Source organism: Heterodontus francisci, chromosome 12 (genome assembly GCF_036365525.1).
Source record: "Heterodontus francisci isolate sHetFra1 chromosome 12, sHetFra1.hap1, whole genome shotgun sequence".
Classification (NCBI taxonomy): Eukaryota; Metazoa; Chordata; class Chondrichthyes; order Heterodontiformes; family Heterodontidae; genus Heterodontus; species Heterodontus francisci.
The window spans coordinates 102,450,443-102,471,225 of record NC_090382.1 but is presented as its reverse complement, the minus strand read 5'-3'; the positions used below and the strand labels follow the sequence as shown (position 1 = coordinate 102,471,225).

Sequence of the window (20,783 nt, the reverse complement as noted above, 5' to 3'; positions counted from 1 at the left end):
CCAGGTGAGGTCTCATGTACATAACTGAAGCAAGATTTCCTTACTCTTATACTTCAACCCCCTTGCAATAAAGGCGAACAGACCATTTGCCTTTCTAATTGCTTGCTGTCCCTGCATGTTAAATTTCTGTGAATCCTGTGTGAGGTTCCCCAAATACCAACATTTACTAGTCTCTCACCATTTAGAAATATTCTGCTTTTGCATTTTTCATACCAAAATGAATAATTTCACACTTCTGCTAATTATACTCTATCTGCCACATTCTTGCCCAATCACTTAACCTGTCTATATCCCTTTACAGCCTCTTTGCATGCTCCTCACAACTTACTTTCCCACCTAGCTTTGTATTGTCAGAAAACTTGGTCCCCTCATCTAAGAATTTTTTATAAATTGTAAACAGCTGAATTTTAAACACTGATCCTTGAAGTACCACACTAGAATCATAGAATAGTACAACAACAACAGCAAATTGTATTCATATAGTGCCTTTAACTTGGTAAAACATTCCACAATGCTTCACAGGAGTGTAACCAAACAAAATTTGACACTGAGCTATGTAAGGAGATGTTAGTGTCTTCCAGGAGGATAGAAAGGCAGAGAGGTTTAGAGAGGGAATTGCAGAGCTTAGGGCCCAGACAGCTGAAAGCGTGGCTGCCAATGGTGGTACAATTAAAATCAGGCCAGAATTGGAGGAACGCAATTATCTCGGAGGGTTGTAGGTCTGGAAGCGATTACAGAGATAGGGAAATGAAAGGCCGTGGAGGGATTTGCAACAAGGAATCGAGGCGTTGATTAAGTGAAAGGCAATGTAGGTCAGTGAGCACAGGAGGGATGGGTGAACAGGATTTGGTGCGATAATAAAAGCAAAATACTTCAGATGTTGGAAATCTGAAATAAAAACAAGAAATGCTGGAGGTACTCAGTAGGTCTGGCAGCATCTGTGGAAAGAAGCAGAGTAAACGTTTCGGGTCAGTGACCCTTCTTCGGAACGGGTCACTGACCCGAAACGTTAACTCTGCTTCTTTCCACGGATGCTGCCAGGATTTGGTGCGAGTTAGGACACGAACATCAAAATTTTGGATGACCTCAGGTTTACAGAGGGTTAGAAGTGAGAGGTCGGCTAGGAGTATGTTGGAATAGTCCCGAAGTAACGAAGGCATGGATGAGGGTTTCAACAGCAGATGAGCTGAACTGGTACAGATGGAGGCCATTTGGCCAATTGAGTCAGTGTCGGCTCTTTGGATGATCAATTCAGTTAGTCCCGCTCCCTCACTCTTTCCCAATAGCCTTGCAGTATTTTTCTACTTCAAATAGTTATACGGTTCCCTTTCAAAGGCTACCATTGAATCTGTTTCCACCACCTGATCAGGCAGTGAAAAGACACGTTTCCTCATGTTGACTCCGGTTCTTTTGCGACTCCGGTTCTTTTGCAAACCTGTGCCCTCTGGTTATTCATCCTCAGCCATTGGAAACAGTTTACCTTTTATTTACTCTATCTAAACCCTTCATGATTTTAAACACTCTATCAAATCTTCTGTTAGTCTTCTCTGCTCTAAGGAGAACAATGCCAGCTTCTCCAGTCTATCCAGGTAGCTGTAATCCCTCATCCCTGGAGCCATTCTAGTCAATCTCTTCTGTATTTTCTCCAAAGACTTCACATCCTTTCTACAGTGTGGTGTCCACAGTATTCCAGCTAGGGCCAAACTAGTGGTTCAAATGGGTTTAGCATAACTTCCTGGCTTTTCTACTCTGTACCTCTATTTGTAAAGCCCAGGATTTCATATGCTTTGCTATCTGTTTTGTTAACCTGTCCTGCCACCTTCAAAGATTTTTGCACAGACGCCTCCAGGTGTCTCTGTTTTTAAATGATATCATTTAGCTTGTATGGTTGCTCCTCATTCTTTCTACCTCACAACTCTGAATTGAATTTCATCTGCTATGTGTCTGCCCATTCCACCAGCCTGTCTTGAAGCTTTTTGCTATCTTCTTTATTGCGTACTATGCTTCCAAGTTTTGTGTCATCTGTAATTTTCAAAATTGTGCCCTGTACCCTCAAGTCATTAATGTATATCAAAAATAGCAGTGGTCCTAGTACCGAACCGTGGCGAACTCCACGGTATACCTCCCTCCAGTCTGAAAAACAACAATTCACCATATCTCTCTGTTTTCTATCCCTTAACCAATTTTGCATTCATTTTGCTATTGACTTTTTTGTCCTATGAGCTTAAATTTTCCGAACAAGTCTATTATGTGGTATTTGATCAAACGCCTTCTAATATTCCATATACACAAGATCGACTGCATTGTCCTCATCTACCCTCTCTGTTACCTAAAGTTAGTCAAATATGATATTCCCTTAACAAATCTGTGCTGATTCTCCTTTATTAAACCATTCTTCTCCAAGTGGCTGTTAATGTTCTTCCAGATTATTGTTTATAAAAGCTTCCCCACCACCAGTGTTAAGCCAACTGGCCTGTAATTGCCTAGTTTATCCTTCTCTTTTTTGAACAAGCGTGTAACATTTGCAATTCTCCTGTTCTTTGGCACCACCATTGTGTCAACGAAGGATTAGAAGATTGTGGCCAAAAACTCTGTAATTTCTACCCTTACTTCCTTCAGTAACCTAGAATGCATCCCATCCAGAATGGATGGCTTATCTACTTTAGGTACTGCCAGCATTTCTAGTGCGTCCTCTGTATCTATTTTTATCTCATCCAGTATCCTGACAACCTCCTTGTTTACTATAGCTTTGGCATCGTCCTCTTCCTTGGTAATCCTGTATAACTGGCTCGACATGTGCTAACTCTGAAAGAGTTCCAGATTTCCACTACCCCTTGTGTGATGTTATGCTTTGTGACATCATCCCCGAATGACCAGGCTCTAATTTTAAGATTATGCTCCCTTGTTCTGGACTCCCTCAACAGAGGAAATATTTTCTTTCATCTACCCTATTAACTTCTTTAATCATCATAAACAACACTGTTAGATCACCTCCTTATTCTTCTATGGTTGGTTGGCATCCTTCCATCAACAAAAGATGATGGACTCTCAGCAAACAATCCATTTAGGTGGGGTGACTTTTCTTTGTGCATCTTTGCTGATAGCTGTGAAGGCCAATCCTTGACAGACAGGTTCTGCCACAAGTGCTGCACTTGACGCTGCCAAATGACACTGTGAGTTGTTGTTTTTGACATTGGTGCCTGTTGCCAAGCTGCTGTAGCCACTGGTTGTCATGGTAGTGCACACCAATCCACAGGATTTGTCACCATTTCCCTCTTTCACCAGCTAGTGACTCCCAGCTGTGATAGTTAACGTTTAGAGCCTTTATGTTACACTTGCAAGCATCCTTGATGCGGATCTTCAGGCACCCAATGGTCATCTGGCCCTGGCTACCTCACCGTACAGAAGGTATTCTTCTATACTGGGTGTTGGGGGAATGCAAGCCTAGTCTATGCAACCTGTCCTCCTAAATCTAACCCTTTTAGCCCTGGTATCATTCTGGTGAACCTGCACTGTACTTCCTCCAAGACCAAAATATCTTTCCTGAAGTGTGCTGTCCAGAGCTGAACACAGCATTACGACCAGGTAGTAAAGAGATCTAAGGTTCCCTTTCAGCCTTCACCTGGTCTTACCATAACAGGGTTTAATTTTAAACACACCGTTTTTTTTAGTTCCCCTTTGGTGAATCCTTGTTCACCGCTTTCCAATTATAAAGCAAAGAAACCAGCACAAACAGGCTTTCTTAGGTTTAAAGAAGAAAAGTTGAAATTTATTAAACTTGACAGGGTAGATGCAGGAAGGATGTTCCCGATGTTGGGGAGTCCAGAACCAGGGGTCATAGTCTAAGGAAATGGGGTAAACCTTTCAGGACTGAGATGAGGAGAAATTTCTTCACCCAGAGAGTGGTGAGCCTGTGGAATTCGTTATCACAGAAAGCAGTTGAGACCAAAACATTGTATGTTTTCAAGAAGGAGTTAGATATAGCTCTTGGGTCTAAAGGGATCAAAGGGTATGGGGCATAAGCGGGAACAGGTTTCTGAGTTGGATGATCAGCCATGATCATAATGAATGGCGGAGCAGGCTCAAAGGGCCAAATGGCCTACTCCTGCTACTATTTTCTATGTTTCTATGTTAAACTTAAACTCTAATTCAATTGACGCCAACAGATACACAACGCGCCCACACTAGCATACATACGTGATACACGCATGCAAATAGAGACAGAAAAGAGCAGAAGAAAAATAAAGTGGAAAAGTTTGAGGCAATACCTGAAGAGTTTTTGTGACGGTTCTTCGAGCTCACTGTAGAGTCCTTATTTGTAGGTAGATCTTGCTTTTTGTTGGGGCCCAGTATTCTTCTTAAACCTTGTCTGCTGTAAGAGACTTTTCTCTGTTGGGGTTCATGTGTCTTCAGTGGGTTTGGAGTTCCATGAGAAGGAGATGGGAGCAGGCAGACAGGAGAGGCTGTGGCGAGCCAGCCAGGAGACATCTTCTTAGTCTAGGAGCATTCTACTTTCTGCCCAAACTGTTTGTACAAATTCAAAACACTTGGGTTGCCCAGCAGGTTAGTCATGTGACTAGCTGGTTTGACCTTATTCGTTTGTGTATTCGGCCATCTTAACCATCAACCTGGAATGCGAGCTCCCCCACCTTCAATGTCTGGTGATCAAAAGTCCATTGTGGGTTAGTGTGTCAGGGAATGGTCCTTTGTCCTTTCCAAGCACTGTCTGTTAATATGCAAATGTATTTCCAGCCAAAATCTGGCAATTTTTTAAAGCAATCCTTTCTTCACTTCAACAACTGTTTGAAATTTAATGTCCATGTGGTGAAATTAATATGCCTCATGCTTGGCAGAAGGGGGGCCTGCATGACAACAGTCACTCCAGATGGGTCTGACCAGAGAGTCATACAATGAAACATCACTTCCCCAGACCCCTTAAAATAAAGGCCAACATTCCATTAGCATTTTTGACTGCCTTTTGTCCCTGTCCACCAGCTTTTGATGATTTCTGTACTTGATTACTGTATTCTTTGAGGAAGTGACAAAGTTGATTGATGAGGGAAGGGCTGTAGATGTCATATACATGGACTTCAGTAAGGCGTTTGATAAGGTTCCCCATGGTAGGCTGATGGAGAAAGTGAAGTCGCATGGGGTCCAGGGTGTACTAGCTAGATGGATAAAGAACTGGCTGGGCAACAGGAGACAGAGAGTAGCAGTGGAAGGGAGTTTCTCAAAATGGAGACGTATGACCTGTGGTGTTCCACAGGGATCCGTGCTGGGACCACTGTTGTTTGTGATATACATTAATGATTTGGAGGAAAGTATAGGTGGTCTGATTAGCAAGTTTGCAGACGACACTAAGATTGGTGGATAGTAGATAGTGAAGGAGACTGTCAGAGAATACAGCAGAATATAGATAGATTGGAGAGTTGGACAGAGAAATGGCAGATGGAGTTCAATCAGGGCAAATGCGAGGTGATGCATTTTGGAAGATCCAATTCAAGAGTGAACTATACAGTAAATGGAAAAGTCCTGGGGAAAATCGATGTACAGAGAGATTTGGGTGTTCAGGTCCATTGTTCCCTGAAGGTGGTAACGCAGGTCAATAGAGTGGTCAAGAAGGCATAGGGTATGCTTTCCTTCATCGGACGGGGTATTGAGTACAAGAGTTGGCAGGTCATGTTACAGTTGTATAAGACTTTGGTTCGGCCACATTTGGAATACTGCGTGCAGTTCTGGTTGCCACATTACCAAAAGGATGTAGATGCTTTGGAGAGGGTGCAGAGGAGGTTCACCAGGATGCTGCCTGGTATGGCGGGCGCTAGCTATGAAGAGAGGTTGAGCAGATTAGGATTATTTTCATTAGAAAGACGGAGGTTGAGGGGGGACCTGATTGAGGTGTACAAAATCATGAGAGGTATAGACAGGGTGGATTGCAAGAAGCTTTTTCCCAGAGTGGGGGATTCAATTACTAGGGGTCACGAGTTCAAAGTGAGAGGGGAAAAGTTTAGGGGGGATATGCGTGGAACGTTCTTTACGCAGAGGGTGGTGGGTGCCTGGAACGCATTGTCAGCGGAGGTGGTAGACGCGGGCACGATAGCGTCTTTTAAGATGTATCTAGACCGATACATGAATGGGCAGGAAGCAAAGAGATACAGACCCTTAGAAAATAGGCGACATGTTTAGAGAGAGGATCCGGATCGGCGCAGGCTTGGAGGGCCGAAGGGCCTGTTCCTGTGCTGTAATTTTCTTTGTTCTTTGTTCTTGGAATCACAAATCTTTCTGCTCTTCTACAGCTCCTAGTTTCTCACCATTTAGAAAATATTCCACTTTATCTTTCTTGAGCCCAAAGTGGATGACCTCACACTGGCCCTCATTGAATTGCAACTGCCACAGGGTATGGGGAGTGAGAGTGAAATGGAATCAGAGTGCATTTGTTGAATGGTCTGTTTCCCAATGACCATTCTGTCCATCTGTCTGTGTGAGTCAGACAGTGAATGCCGACAGTCTGTTGAACTGCACTGCAGCTGAGGTGAGCCTGACCCAAAACACAATCATCTTCCGGGAATTTGGGCTGAGTTTTCCAGTTCCAAGTGTGCTGGAGTCAAACAGATCCCAATAGCTGGGACCCAATCACCAAACTCCACACAGGCTGGGGCCTTCCTATTGGGATGTCGAAAAATTTTATTAATAGCAGAAGATTTATGACATTACAGAATTTCTGCTTTCAGCTGACCAGCCTTGAGAAGCATGGAGTTCGACTGCAAGTGATGTGTCCTGGTTTTGTTGACACTGGGCTTTTGGAAAAGCTGCAGTCAGAGAAGTGTGCACAGGAGGACAAAGCGCAGCTGATGATTGCAGAGTTTGGAATTATAAAGTGAGTATAAAAACAGTCAGATAGAGGGAGGGATTAGGACATCACTGTTCAAATGTCTACATGAAACATTTCTGATCAGGTGTTCTTGAAAGTGACTGAGGTGACAGAACGATTTCTGCACCCATTAACTCCAGTATTTGCATATTTGATTTGAGAAAGCTGCAGATTAACATTGCCAATAATTTGAGAGCAGAGTTACCAGCAGCTCCTGAGATATCCATAGTGCTGAGCTGCTTTAACCTGCTGGGATAGTTTGTGGGCATTTTAAACTGCTTGAGTGAATGTTCAGGAATCTAAATCTGATTTTCCAGGCCCTCCCAGGTTGCAGAGGCATTCTTGCAGCTTGTCATGGATCAGACGAGGAATGGGGCTGTGATGAAAATATTGCAAAATGGCAAGATTGCGTATGCCCAACCTTTTCATCTTCCTGCAGAAACTCCGAAATCTACTTAGACATCCGAACAAACATGAGCAACAAGCCACTGAGGACGATGAAAAGTTCAGAACCTAGGTTGTGGGTGGGGGAATGGTTAACGCTTCGACTGCTAGTGTTGGTGCTGTTGCTGTTTTCATATTGGTCAATAAACTTCCAAAATATTATCATTTCACAGAAGTGTCTGTCTATAGTAGTGAGGGTGTTTATTAGTGGTGCGAGGTGAGGTATCAATGTTGGCCAGTATACCAGGAAATCTCAGCAGCTGAAAATACTGGCCATTTCCCACCGCTGTTCACACCTTGGTGGGTGAGGGTGATGGCACAGCTTGAGAGTCAGGGAGGCAGCGCTCACCACCTCTAACACAGTGTAAATGTCTGAAACGTATCGTCAGACCCCAATTTAAATATATTCATGAGACCTAGCCCCTTAAATCGAGGCTTGTTCACACCGGAAGAGGCAGTGAGTAATTCACATGATTTTTATCCCATCTACCTCATCTCAACTTTTTAGTATATCTTTCTATTCCCTTTTCTTTCATGTACTTGTCTATTTCCTTTTGAAAGCATCTAAGCTATTTGCCTGAACGACTTCCTATGGTAACCACTCTGTGTAAAGAAATTTCCCCTTATTTTCCTATTGGATTTATTCATAACTATCTTGTAGTTATGGCCCCTAGTTTTGGATTCTTCCATAACTGGAAACATTCTCTCCACATCTACCCTGTCCAACCCATTCATAATTTTAAAGACCTGTATTAGGTTGCCTCTAAGTCTTCCCTTGTCTAATGAAAAAAATCTCTAACCTGTTTAATCTTTCCCAATAAATGTAATCTCTCAGTTCTGGTGCCATCCTTGTAAATCTCTTTTGTACTTTCTCCAGTGTTCCTACGAGTTGAATTTGTGCTTTGGGGCGGGAAACATGAGCTGGGACTGTTTCTGGGTCTGTAAACCACCCCCAGCGGGGTAACAGTCACTGGCCTGGGATTTTTTTTACGGAGGTGTCCGCTTAATTGGCCTGGGGACAGAGCAGCAGAGCTAATTAAGGGCGGCAGGCAGGCTCTCGAAGCTGGAAGACCAATCAGAGACCTTTTTAGTTTGAGAGGAGCCGTGGGTAAACAACTGAGAGGGCACTTCAACATGGAAGCGGCCTCTCACCAACTAAAAAAAGTTATATAAAAAACAGAAAAAGTAGCCATTCCATCACTGTGAGGGCAGGGGGGTGGTGGGGAGTGGGGCGGGGGTGGTTTGCATTGGTGTTAGGGGTAGTCCCTCTACAGGAAAGTTTATGGCTGCACCTGCACCCAAGCAGGCAGGGAGAGCCTGTAGGCCTTCCTGGAGCAGAGGCTCCCTTGGCTGCGGGTGGGTGCCGACCTCCAGGCAGTTGAACTGCCCCCTGTCGCGTCGAGAAATTGGAGGCTGACTGGGCTATTTGTATATAACAAGAAAAGCAATGGTCCTACTACTGACCTCTGGGGGACCCCACTGCATACATCTCTCCAGTCCATAAAACATTCCTTCACCAGTACTCTATGCCTCCTATCCCTTAGCCAATTTTATGCCCATTATCACTGTCCTTTTAATAGCATGTGCTTCTAATTTCTCAATAAGTCTGTTCTGCTGTACTTTATCAAAAGCATTTTGAAAGTCCATACATACAACATCTATCTTCATCAACCCTCTCTGCTACTTCAAAAGAACTCAATCAGGTTAGTTAGGCACAATTTTCCTTTAATATATCTGTGGTGGCTGTCCCTTATTAATCCATGCTTCTTCATATTTTGCCCTTGACAATGGTCTCTAGTAGTTTTCCCACCATTGACCTTAGACTGATTGCCCTGTAGTTACCAGGTTTGCTCTCTCCCTTTTTTTGAACATGGATATAAAATTTGCAATTCTGCAAGTTTCTGGCATCACTCGATTGTCCAAGGAGGATTGAAAGATTGTGGTCGGTCAGAGGGCCGGAACTTCTTGTCCTGCCACCGGGAACTGCAGTGAATGCAGAAAATAGTGGCCGCACCGCCACTTAACATACCAATGGCGGCTGGCCCCTCCAATCACGGTGTCACCTGATGCGGGAGCAGATGCTGGCGCCATTTTTAAAAGGCTGCCAGCCCTGCAAACAAAATAGAGAATTGCCCTTGTACCCCATTCATAAAATATTGCAGAGTTGACTCCGTACCCCCGAGCATCTATACACAATGCAGGGATGACCCCTTCCCCTCCTCGATAACACCAACTTCTCGTGGACAGGAAAGTGAAGGCGCGTGAGTGCCATGCGTCGAGCTGAAGATTGGGAACGGACGGGAAGATCGCGGCAGATGCCGTTGTAATGTATGCAGAGAAGTATGTTAAATATTTAAACTAGGGTCTGGTTGCAGAGAGGCGGAGGTGTCGCCACGGAGCTTCCCCACCCCCAGGAAGATCGGGCCCAGCAATCTCAGCGTCAGGTTCCACGCCGGCAGCTGCCACTCCAATTCTCTGTACCCTACTCCCCCACCATGGAACTTGATGTCAGGCCGAGCGCAAGATCCGGCCCAGAGTTTATGCTATCTCCATCCTTGCTTCCCTCAGCGACCTAAGATGCATCCCATCAAGACTGGGTGACTTGTTAACTTGTGAGTGATGCCAACTGATTTAGCACCTCCTTTCTATTTATTTTTATTCTATCCAATATCTCTACTCCGTCCTCCTCTATAACAATGTTAACTTCATCCTCTTCGTTTTTGAAGACAGATGGAAAGGACTCATTCATTATCCTAGTCATGCTCTCTGCCACCACTAGAACCTTTCTGTCCCTAATCAACCCCACCCTTCCTTTAACTATCCTTTTACTTTTAATATATTTATAAAAGATTCTTGGGTTCCCTTTTATGCTACCTGCTAATCTTTTCTCACACTCTGTGTTCCGCTTATACCATTTCTCAATTTCCTCTGCACTCTCTATCTTCTGCCTAGTTTTCGATTATATTCTGTACTTGACATTTATCATGAGTCTCCTTATTTTGTTTTATTTCCTTTGTCATGCAGGTAGTTCTAGTTTCGGATGCCCTTAGGGCATATGGGAGTTTATGGACAGCGAGACTGTCCCAGATTGCCACATCTGCAGGAAATGTCTTTGCCTTGAGTCACTAGGGCTCAGAGTCCTGAGCTGGACTGCGAGTTAGAGACGCTCTGACACATAAGAGACAGGGAGGAATTTTGGATAATTTTCCTCAGAGTACAGTCACACCTTAGAGGAAAGCACAGGTGTAGGAAGGCGAGAGTGTGACTCTTACATTAGCAGGGAAGGGGAAACCGAGGGGAGGTAGAGTGGGAGGGCCTGTAGACACTGGTCCTGTCCAACACATACAACGCACTTGCTACCTGTTTGGATAAGGAGGAATACTGCGGGAGGACAGCCAGAATGCTGGCTGAAGCACTTTGGAGCTGAAGGAAGGAGCAGAATAGATAGGTTGTTGTCGTAGGATATCCAGGGGGATAAATAGTCACCTCTGCAGCCACAATTGAGAGTACCAAAGGGTGTGACTTGCCTACCTCGTGCCAGGATAAAGAATATCTCAGAGCAACTGGAGAGGAACTTGTAAAGAAACTGGGGGAAGATCCTTTTGTTGTGGTCCATATTGCGATCGATAACATAGGGAAGAACAGGGTGGAGAACTACCAATAGGATTTCAATGTTCACCAAATATGTGGCGATCAGGTCACTATATTCACCATATGACATAAAATAAATGCAATATTAATAAAAAGGACACAACCTTTTGAAAATGAGTTTGAGGTTTTACACCGTTAGCAGTCAAGACCAATATACTCACTGCCAGAACCAGAACAGCTTCAAAAAGAGTTTTGCAAACCAACTGTTCTGCAAAGCAAGACTGCTGTTTACACTCTCAAAGGGTGGTGACAATCTGTTAACTGAGGTGTTCTGTCTCTGACAGTGTACTCCAGCTTATTTCAAAAAAGCAAATATCTTTAAGAGTTAATTGTGTCTACTTTAATAGAATTGATATATTAGGAGATTCGGGAGGGAACAGGTTCAACAAATCTTTACACATTGGTTTCTGCGTTGTGACTCTTGCCTTGCTTATTCACTGTCACCTGCCATTTCCAAACATCGCATCCGGCCATCTAATAGACCTTTAGCTCATGGTCAACTTGCTGTAATCTGTCCTTTTACGCCAATAGTGTTCTATTCCTTTCAATCACTCATTTCAACAGATCTATTAAAATAAAGGCTGAACACATTTGGATGTTGCGGAACCAGCCCAGCTTGCCAAAATTGTACATTCCAACCCTCATTGGCAGCCATGCAGCGCCGTCTGTCACTCACGCACTTCAACTGTTTTTCAAAAACCGCCAACTATTAGCTAAATGTAACCAAGTTCTTCAGTTAGCATCCCCTATATCACTAGATTCCCCATGAATATTTAGAGAGCAATTGGACCACTGTCCTTCTGAAGGCCGGCACTGCTTTCGCAGTGCTTCACAGAGTGGTCCTGCAGATCTAAATGTATCATCAGTTGAGGCACCCAGAGAGAACAGGGACAGAGCTGGTAACAATCAGCACACTATTTTTCTTGTTTTATTGAGCAAGTGGCCCTTCAGCTTCCAAGTCACTGGAACCCCAACAGCTGAACTATATTCTGACTAACATAGTCGCAGTCTGACCAATACGTGACTCCTGACTAACAGCAATGTGGCTGACTCTTATTGCTCAATGAGGGACACATGACAAATAAAGGTCTATCGAGTGACACCCGATACTCATATCCACCTCTGCAACTTTAACCCAACTCAGTATTGTGTGGCTCGAAAAAAAACATCAATTCACCACATGTCTGTCGCCGGTTTGCCACAAGTGGCGAGTGGCAAGCGTATTGGACAACACTGTGCTAAAGCAGCATTAGGAGTTAAGAACTAAATTAAAAGGCTGGACCGCAAGGTTATTAAGCACAACAACTTATATTTATATAGCACCATTAATGTAATAAAACGTCCCAAGGCGCTTCACACAGGAGCCTTATGAAATAAAGTATGACACTGAGCCACAAAAGCAGTTATTAGGTCAGATGAACAAAAGCTTGGTCCAAGAGGTAGATTTTGAGGAGTATCTTAAAGGAGGAAAGTGAGGTGGAGAGGTGTCGGGAGGGCATTCCAGAGCTTGGGGCCTAGGCAACTGAAGGCGTGGTCACCAATGGCGGAGGGTTTAAAATCAGGGATACACAAGAGGCCAGAATTAGAAGCGCACGGATATAGCGTCATAGAGTCGTACTGCATAGAAACAGGCCCTTCGGCCCACCGCGTCCATGCCGACCATAATGCCTATCTATACTAATCCCACCTGCCTGCAATAATTCCAGATCCCTCTATGCCTTGCTCATTCAAGTACCTGTCCAGATGCCTCTTAAATGTTGCTACTTTTCCTGCCTCCACCACCTCCTCTGGCAGCTCATTCCAGATACCCACTATTTTCTGTGTGAAAAATTTACCTCTTTGATCCCCTTTAAACCTCCTCCTTCTCACCTTAAATCTATGCCCTCTAGCTTTAGTCGCCCCTACCATGGGAAACAGACTCTGGCTATCTACCCTATCTATGCCTCTCATAATTTTATATCCCTCTATCATGTCCCCTCTCAGCCTCCTTCGCTCCAGGAAAACTGACCCAGCCTATCCAAACTCTCTTTATAACTCAAGCCCTCCAAACCAGGCAACATCCTTGTGAATCTTTTCTGCACCCTCTCTAGCTTAATCACATCTTTCCTGTAGTGCGGCGACCAGAACTGCATACAGTACTCCAAATGCAGCCTAACCAACATTATGTACAACTGTAACATGACGTCCCAACTCTTGTACTCAATGCCTCGGCCGATGAAGGCCAACATGCCATATGCCTTCTTCACCACCCTGTCTACCTGTGTTGTCACTTTCAGGGAACTATGTACTTGCACCCCAAGATCTCTCTGCTCAATGTCACTCCCCAGGGTCCTGCCATTCACTGTATATGTCCAGCCCTGGTTTAACTTCCCAAAATGCATCACTTTGCACTTGTCTGCATTAAATTCCATTTGCCAATCCCTTGCCCACTTTCCCAGTTGATCTATATCCTGTTGTAAACTTAGACAATCTTCTTCACTGTCCACTATACCACCAATTTTGGTGTCATCTGCAAACTTACTAATCATGCCCCCTACATTCACATCAAAGTCATTAATATATATGACAAACAACAGAGGCCCCAGCACCGATCCCTGCGGCACACCACTGGTCACCGGCCTCCAATCTGAAAAATAACCCTCCACTATCACCCTCTGCCTCCTATCACCAATCCAATTTTGTATCCAATTTGATAGTTCACCCTGGATCCCATGTTTTCGAACCTTCTGGACCAGGCTACCATGTGGGACGTTGTGAAAGGCCTTGCTAAAGTCCATGGAGACAACGTCCATCGCCCTGCCCTCGTCAATCCTCTTAGTCACCTCCTCGAAAAACTCAATCAAATTCGTGAGACATGATTGCCCACATACAAAGCCATGCTGACTAGCTCTAATTAGACCATGCCTTTCCAAATGCATATAAATCCTGTCTCTCAGAATCCCTTCCATTAACTTTCCCACCACTGATGTAAGGCTCACCGGCCTGTAGTTCCCTGGCTTATCCCTGCTGCCCTTTTTAAATAAAGGCACAACATTAGTTATCCTCCAATCTTCTGGTACCTCACCCGTGGCTAACGATGATACTAAAATCTCTGCCTGGGCCCCAGCAATCGCCTCCCTTGCTTCCCATAGCATCCTAGGATACACCTGGTCAGGCCCTGGGGATTAATCCACCTTAATGCGCTTCAAAACCTCCAACACCTCGTCCTTTGTAATATTGATATGCTCCAGGATATTGTTGTTCCCTCCCTTGAACTCATTAGCTTCCATGACCTTCTCCACGGTAAATATAGACAAGAAGTATTCATTTAAGACCTCGCCCATTTCCCGTGGCTCCACACATAGATTACCACACTGATCCTTAAGGGGACCTACTCTACCTAGCTACCTTTTTAATATACTTTTAGAATCTTTCAGGATTCTCCTTTATCTTATCTGCCAGGGAAATCTCATGGCACCTTTTCGCCCTCCGAATTTCCTTCTTAAGTGTAGTCCTACGTCCCCTATACTCCTCGAGGGATTCGCTTGATCCCAGCTGCCTATACCTGACATATGCCTCCTTCTTTGTCCTGACCAGACCCTCAATATCCCTCGTCAACCAATGTTCCCTAAACTTGCCAGCCTTGCCCTTCAATCTAACAGGAACATGCCGGCCCTGAACTCTTCCTATCTCACTTTTAAAAGACTCCCAATTGCCAGACGTCCCTTTACCTGTAAACAGCCTCTTCCATTCAACTCTTGAGAGTTCCTGTATGATGCCATCGAATTTAGCCTTCCCCCAATTTAGGACTTCAACTTGAGGACTAGTATTATCCTTTTCCGAAATATCTTGAAGGGTTGTGGGGCTGGAGGAGATTACAGAGATAGGGAGAGTCAAGGCCATGGAGGGATTTGTAAACAAGGATGCGAATTTTAAAAACAAGACATTTGACTGGGAGCCAGTGTAGCTCAGTGAGCACAGGAGTGATAGGGGTACAGGACTTGGTACGAGTTAAGACACAGGTAGCAGAATTTTGGATGACCTCAAGTTTATGGAGAGTAGAACGTGGGATACCGGCCAGGGGTCTCGCTGGAATAGTCAAGTCTAGAGGTAACAAGGGAATGAATGAGGGTTTCAGCAACAGATGAGCTGAGACAGGGATGAAGCTGGGCAATGTTATGGAGGTGAAAATAGGTGGTCTTAGTGATGGCACGAATATAATGTTTGAAGCTCACCTCGGGGTCAAATGTAACACCAGGCTACGAACAGACTGGCTTAATTTCAGACTTGCAAGGAGAGGAATGGAGTCAGTAGCTGTGGAATAGAGTTTAGAGCTGGGCCTCAAAAGAAAGCTTCAGTCTTCCCAAGATTTAATTGGAAGAAATTTCTGCTCATCCAGACTGGATGTCAGATAAGCAGTCTGTTAATTTGGCAACAGTGGAGGAGTCGAGTGAAGTGGTGGTGAGGGAGAGCTGAGAGTCAGCGTACATGTGAAAACTAACTTTATGCTTTTGGATGATGTTGCCGAGGAGCAGCATGTAGATGAGAAATATGAGGGGGCCAAGGAAAGATCCTTGGGGGATACAAGAGGTAACAGTGCAGAAACAGGAAGAAAAGTCATTCTGTGGCTACAATTACATAGATAAGAAGGGAACCAGGTGGGAGCAGTCCCTCCCAGCTGGATGACAGTGGAGAGACATTGGAGGAGGATGGTGTGGCCAACCATGTCAAAGGCTGCAGACAGGTTGAGAATGATTAGGAGGGAAAGTTTACCTTTGTCACAGTCACATAGGATGCCATTTGTGACTTGGATAAGAGCTGTTTTGGAACTGTGGCAAGGGCGGAGACCTGATTGGTGGGATTCAAACATGGAGTCTGGGAAAGTTGGGAATGAATTTGGAAGGTGACAACGCATTCAAGGATTTGGAGAGGAAAGGGAGGTTTTCTCTCCCTTGGTAGTTTGCAAGGGTGGTGAGGTCAAGCTTTGGATTTTTGAAGAGAGGGGTGATGATGGCAAACTTAAAGGAGAGAGGGACAACAGCTTGTGATTAATACCCGAGTCACAGACTAATTGGCATAGGGACAAACAGATCAGAGAGGTGACAATGGATAAAGGAGTGGTGCTGGAATGAGTAATTCCATTTACTGGACTGCTGGGGATCGGTAGGTAGAGTTACACTGCAGGGGTGTGCTGAACTTGAACCGGGCTGGGAACAGTCTCCTGGCAAAAAGGTTAAATCGGGTGATTAAAAAGGACTTCAGTGTAGTCAATGCAAGGGGTGGGTGGAAGGCTCAGTCAGAAACAATAGTAAAATTTATAATTTAAAGATAAAAAATGGGCCAAGAACAGAGTTCAGGTCTGAAACAATAACAGACAAACTCCAAGTGATGGGAATACTGAAGTAACTAAAATAACAACAGGAGTGACAAATGGAAACATTTAAAATTACACAGTGTGAGGAAAGACAGCATCAGAGCAGAAGAACAGGTTAGGTTCTCTTGCCCAAACAAGAGTTATATATAATAACTCATGGATTGTAATAAATCGGGTTTGGTAGTATGGTGTTTTTATGTTACTGGACTATTGATCAGGAAGCATGAGTTTAAATTCAACGAAAGCAGTTGGGGAATTTAAATTCAGCGAATAAATAAATCTGGTTTGGAAAGCTAGTATCAGTAATGGTGACCATGAAACTACCTGACTGTTGTAAAAACCTATCTGGTTCACTGCTGTCCTTTTAAGAAGGAAATCAGGAAGGAAGCCATTCAGTTGTATTCAAGGTGATGACTCACAACCACCTTCACAAGGGCAGTTAGGGATGGGCAATAAATGCTGGCCTTGCCAGCAACGCCCACATCCTGCGAATTAATAAATGAAAAAAATTGAATGAGATGTTTAAATATAACTTAAGGTGTAACGTGATGGTCATTAAAGAGACAGGGCTGCAAGCTGATCATGATTTGGAGTTAAATACTCCAAGTTATAAGGTCTGTAGATAGGATAGAGAAATTAGAATAGGAGGAGGCTTAATCTTATTGCATAAAGGTACTTGTACAACTTTAATAAGGGAGGATATAGTTAAGGAAAAGCAATCAGTGGAGATTCTTGTTTGAAATGAAGAATAAGAGGGGACTAAGAACATTAAATGAGTTGCCTACAGGCCTTCTGACAGTATCAATGAAGTGGAAGAATATATTAATTTAGAGGTTGGAGAGGCTTGTAGCAAACACAAAGTAGTTTCAATGGGAGACTTCTAACTTTCATGTAGATTGGGAAGAGAAGAATAGCTCAGTCAGAAAGGTAGTGAATTTCTGGAGTGCATTCAAGATAATTTTCTGTAGCAATCTGTTCTGGAACCAGCAAGAGGGAAGGCCATACTAGATTTAGTAATAAGTTAAAGAGCCAGATTTAGTTAATCTAACAGTAAGGGGATATTTATCTACCAGTGGTATGCTATGCTGGTGTGAATGAAGATTTATTTTTGGACCACTGACTGGAGATCTGAATTTATATTTCTTTGAAGAAATTTAAAAAGACATAAAAAAAAATGACTGCTGGCAGCTTAAGATGATCACCTAGTTTGCTACGCTGTATCATACATTGCAAAGGACTTTGAGGAGGGAGACAAAATGGGTGCATTTTCCAGCGAGATCCAAGACCCAGGAAGTTTAAAAGAACTACCTGCTCTTTTCAGCAAGCAGAGAAATATTGCTCACTGCTATGTTTGAATCACTGAGTGACTGTCATGTGACAAGCTGGTGTTTTTTCCCTGCAGCAGAAGAGAAGCAACAATTGGATTCTGACATGAGCAGACCCTAAGTGGGGGTCCCCTTCTCTCTCTCTCCCTTTCTTCCCAGTCAGGCTTGAAAGTTTTCAAATCCTGCTTGCTGACTGCCCACCTTTGCATACTCCAGCTACAATCAGAAACCCCATTGGAGGAAGCATCCGCCTCGCCATCTCCAAGGGACTCATCGAACCAGTCATCTACCTGTTCAATTTAAAAGCCTCAGGAGCACTGAATTCAGCTAGTAGCCAGCCGAATCACCAAACTTCACAGACTGTATTCCTTTTTATTTTTATGGACTGTAACTCAACCAACCTACCTTTCCCCACTCTGTACCCTATTTGTGTGTGTGTAAACCTCCAGTGGGTGTGTGAGAGTGAAAGATGGCGCATTGTATATTATTTTTATAGTTTGGTTTAGGTACAATAAAATTAACCTCTTTTGTCATCAGCTCAAGAAAACCTGTCCGATTGGTTCTTGTTATGATCATTGCAAGTAAATAATCAAACACCTACTGAATTGGTCAGTACATTCATTTTAAGAAAGAATTAAACCTGTTGTGGTTAAACAAGGAGAGGGAAAAGAGGGAAGCTCTTCGACCCCTCCTCACTTGACCGTAACAGGTATAATATGATTGAATTCAATGTTAAGTGTGAAAAGGAGAAACTCAGCACAATTACTAAGATTCTCGCTTTTTGTAGATGAGACAGAGAATGACAACAACAAACTGGTCAAAACTGTTATCAGGTAAAACTACAAATGGACAGCAAGATGTCTATGAACGTAGTTTATATAGAGCTCCAGAAGACATTTTATAAGGTTTCACATGAGAGACTGTTAGCTAAGATTAAAGATCCTGGAATTGAAGGCAAATTATTTACCTGGTTAGAAGATTGGGATATTCACTATATTTATCAGTTACTTTGATAACATGATAGAAAGCCAAACATCCAAGTTTGCCGATGGCACAAAGATTGGTTGTATAACCGTGTAGTCGGCAACATAAAATTATGATGAGGCGTTGACAGATTAAGTAAGTGAACCAAACTGCGGCAGATGGATCCCAATGCAGGTAAGTGTGAGATCATCCATTTTGGGATTATTTTATTTATTTAGAGATACAGCACTGAAACAGGCCCTTCGGCCCACCGAGTCCGTGCTGACCAACAACCACCCATTTATGCTAACCCTACAGTAATCCCATATTCCCTATCACCTCCCTACACTAGGGCAATTTACAACGGCCAATTTAGGCAATTTGAAGATTGAAGAAGGATAGCTCAGTGCATTATTTAAATAGTGAACAATTACCAACAGTAGCAGTCCAAAGAGATTGAAAGGTCCATATACACAGATCACTGAAATAAATATATAAAAATAGTCAAAAAGGCTAATAGAATGTTCGCCTTTATATCTAGAGAGTTAGAATATAAAGGGGAGCTGTACTAAGTCCTTGTTAGATCACATCTGGAGTACTGTGTACAGTTCTGGGCTCTGCACCTTAGGAATGATATATTGGCCTAGAAAGAATGTAGCAGTGATTCGCAGAATATTACCAGGGCTCCGAGTGTTAGATTATGAGAAGAGATTACAGAAACAATTCTTGTATTCCTTGAAATACAGGTTAAAAGATTGTTATGTTTTGAAAGGTATTTATGGGATAGATACAGAGAGACACAAAAACAAAATATTGTGAATGCTGAAAAGCTGAAATGAAAACAGAAAATGCTGGAAACACTCAGCAGATCAGGCATCATCTGTGGAGAGGGAAACAAAGTCATGGGGCTGGAGATTGTGCCTGGTCCAAAGTTGGATTCTGTGGCGGGGGAACCGCAGAACTGGAGCAAAAGCGACTGCCACGGAATCGGACACTGGGATTGCCCGGCCCAAAATTCCCGCGGGTGGGGAAGCTCAGTGGTAGCACCTCCGCTGGTCTGTGACCAGACCCTTGTTTAAAATACCTCTCTGCAAAATTTCGATGTCAACCAGCGCAATCTTCCCATCTGTCCCTGATCTTGAGCTCGATGCGCGGTACACATGTGCCTTCACTTTCCCATGTTCGAGAAACTGGAGCACATGAGGATGGGGAGAGGGTCAACTTTGCATTTTGATTATAGATGGAGGGGAGAGGGGTGAATTCTGCATTTTGATGAGAGATGGAGGGGGAGGGGTGAATTCTGTAATTTGGTTATAGATGGACGGGGAGGGGAGAATTCTACATTTTGATTATAGATGGAGGGGGAGGGGTGAATTCTGCATTTTGATGAGAGATGGAGGGGGGAGGGGTGAATTCTACATTTTGATTATAGATGGACGGGGAGGGGTGAATTCTACTTTTTGATTATAGATGCAGGGGGAGGGGTGAATTCTGCATTTTGATTATAGATGGAGGGGGAGGGGGGAATTCTACATTTTGATTATAGGTGGAGGGGGAGGGGTGAATTCTACATTTTAATTATAGATGGAGGGGGAGGGGTGAATTCTACATTATGATTATAGATGGAGGGGGGAGGGGTGAATTCTACATTTTGATTATAGATGGAGGGGGAGGGGTGAATTATACATTTTGATTATAGATGAAGGGGGAGGGGTGAATTCTGTATTTTGATTATAGATGGAGGGGGAGGGGTGAATTCTACATTTTGATTATAGATGGAGGGGGGAGGGGTGAATCCTGCATTTTGATGAGAGATGGAGGGGGGGAGGGGTGAATTCTGCATTTTGATTATAGATGGACGGGGAGGGGGGAATACTACATTTTGATTATAGATGGAGGGGGAGGGGTGAATTCTACATTTTGATTATAGATGGAGGGGGAGGGGTGAATTCTACATTTTGATTATAGATGGACGGGGAGGGGTGAATTCTACTTTTTGATTATAGATGCAGGGGGAGGGGTGAATTCTGCATTTTGATTATAGATGGAGGGGGAGGGGGGAATACTACATTTTGATTATAGATGGAGGGGGAGGGGTGAATTCTACATTTTGATTATAGATGGAGGGGGAGGGGTGAATTCTACATTTTGATTATAGATGGAGGGGGAGGGGTGA

General features: G+C 43.7%; 1 protein-coding gene across 1 annotated transcript in view; it reads left to right on the top strand.

The window, feature by feature from the left end:
* Positions 1–7,490, top strand: part of LOC137376023 (15-hydroxyprostaglandin dehydrogenase [NAD(+)]-like) — a 49,620-nt gene extending 42,130 nt beyond the window's left edge. Inside the window, exons 6-7 of the mRNA XM_068043966.1 lie at positions 6,732–6,877; positions 7,189–7,490. Coding sequence (XP_067900067.1) covers positions 6,732–6,877; positions 7,189–7,330 — 288 coding nt within the window. The 3' untranslated portion in view covers positions 7,331–7,490. The remainder of the gene's footprint in view (positions 1–6,731; positions 6,878–7,188) is intronic.
* Positions 7,491–20,783: the final 13,293 nt, after the last annotated feature.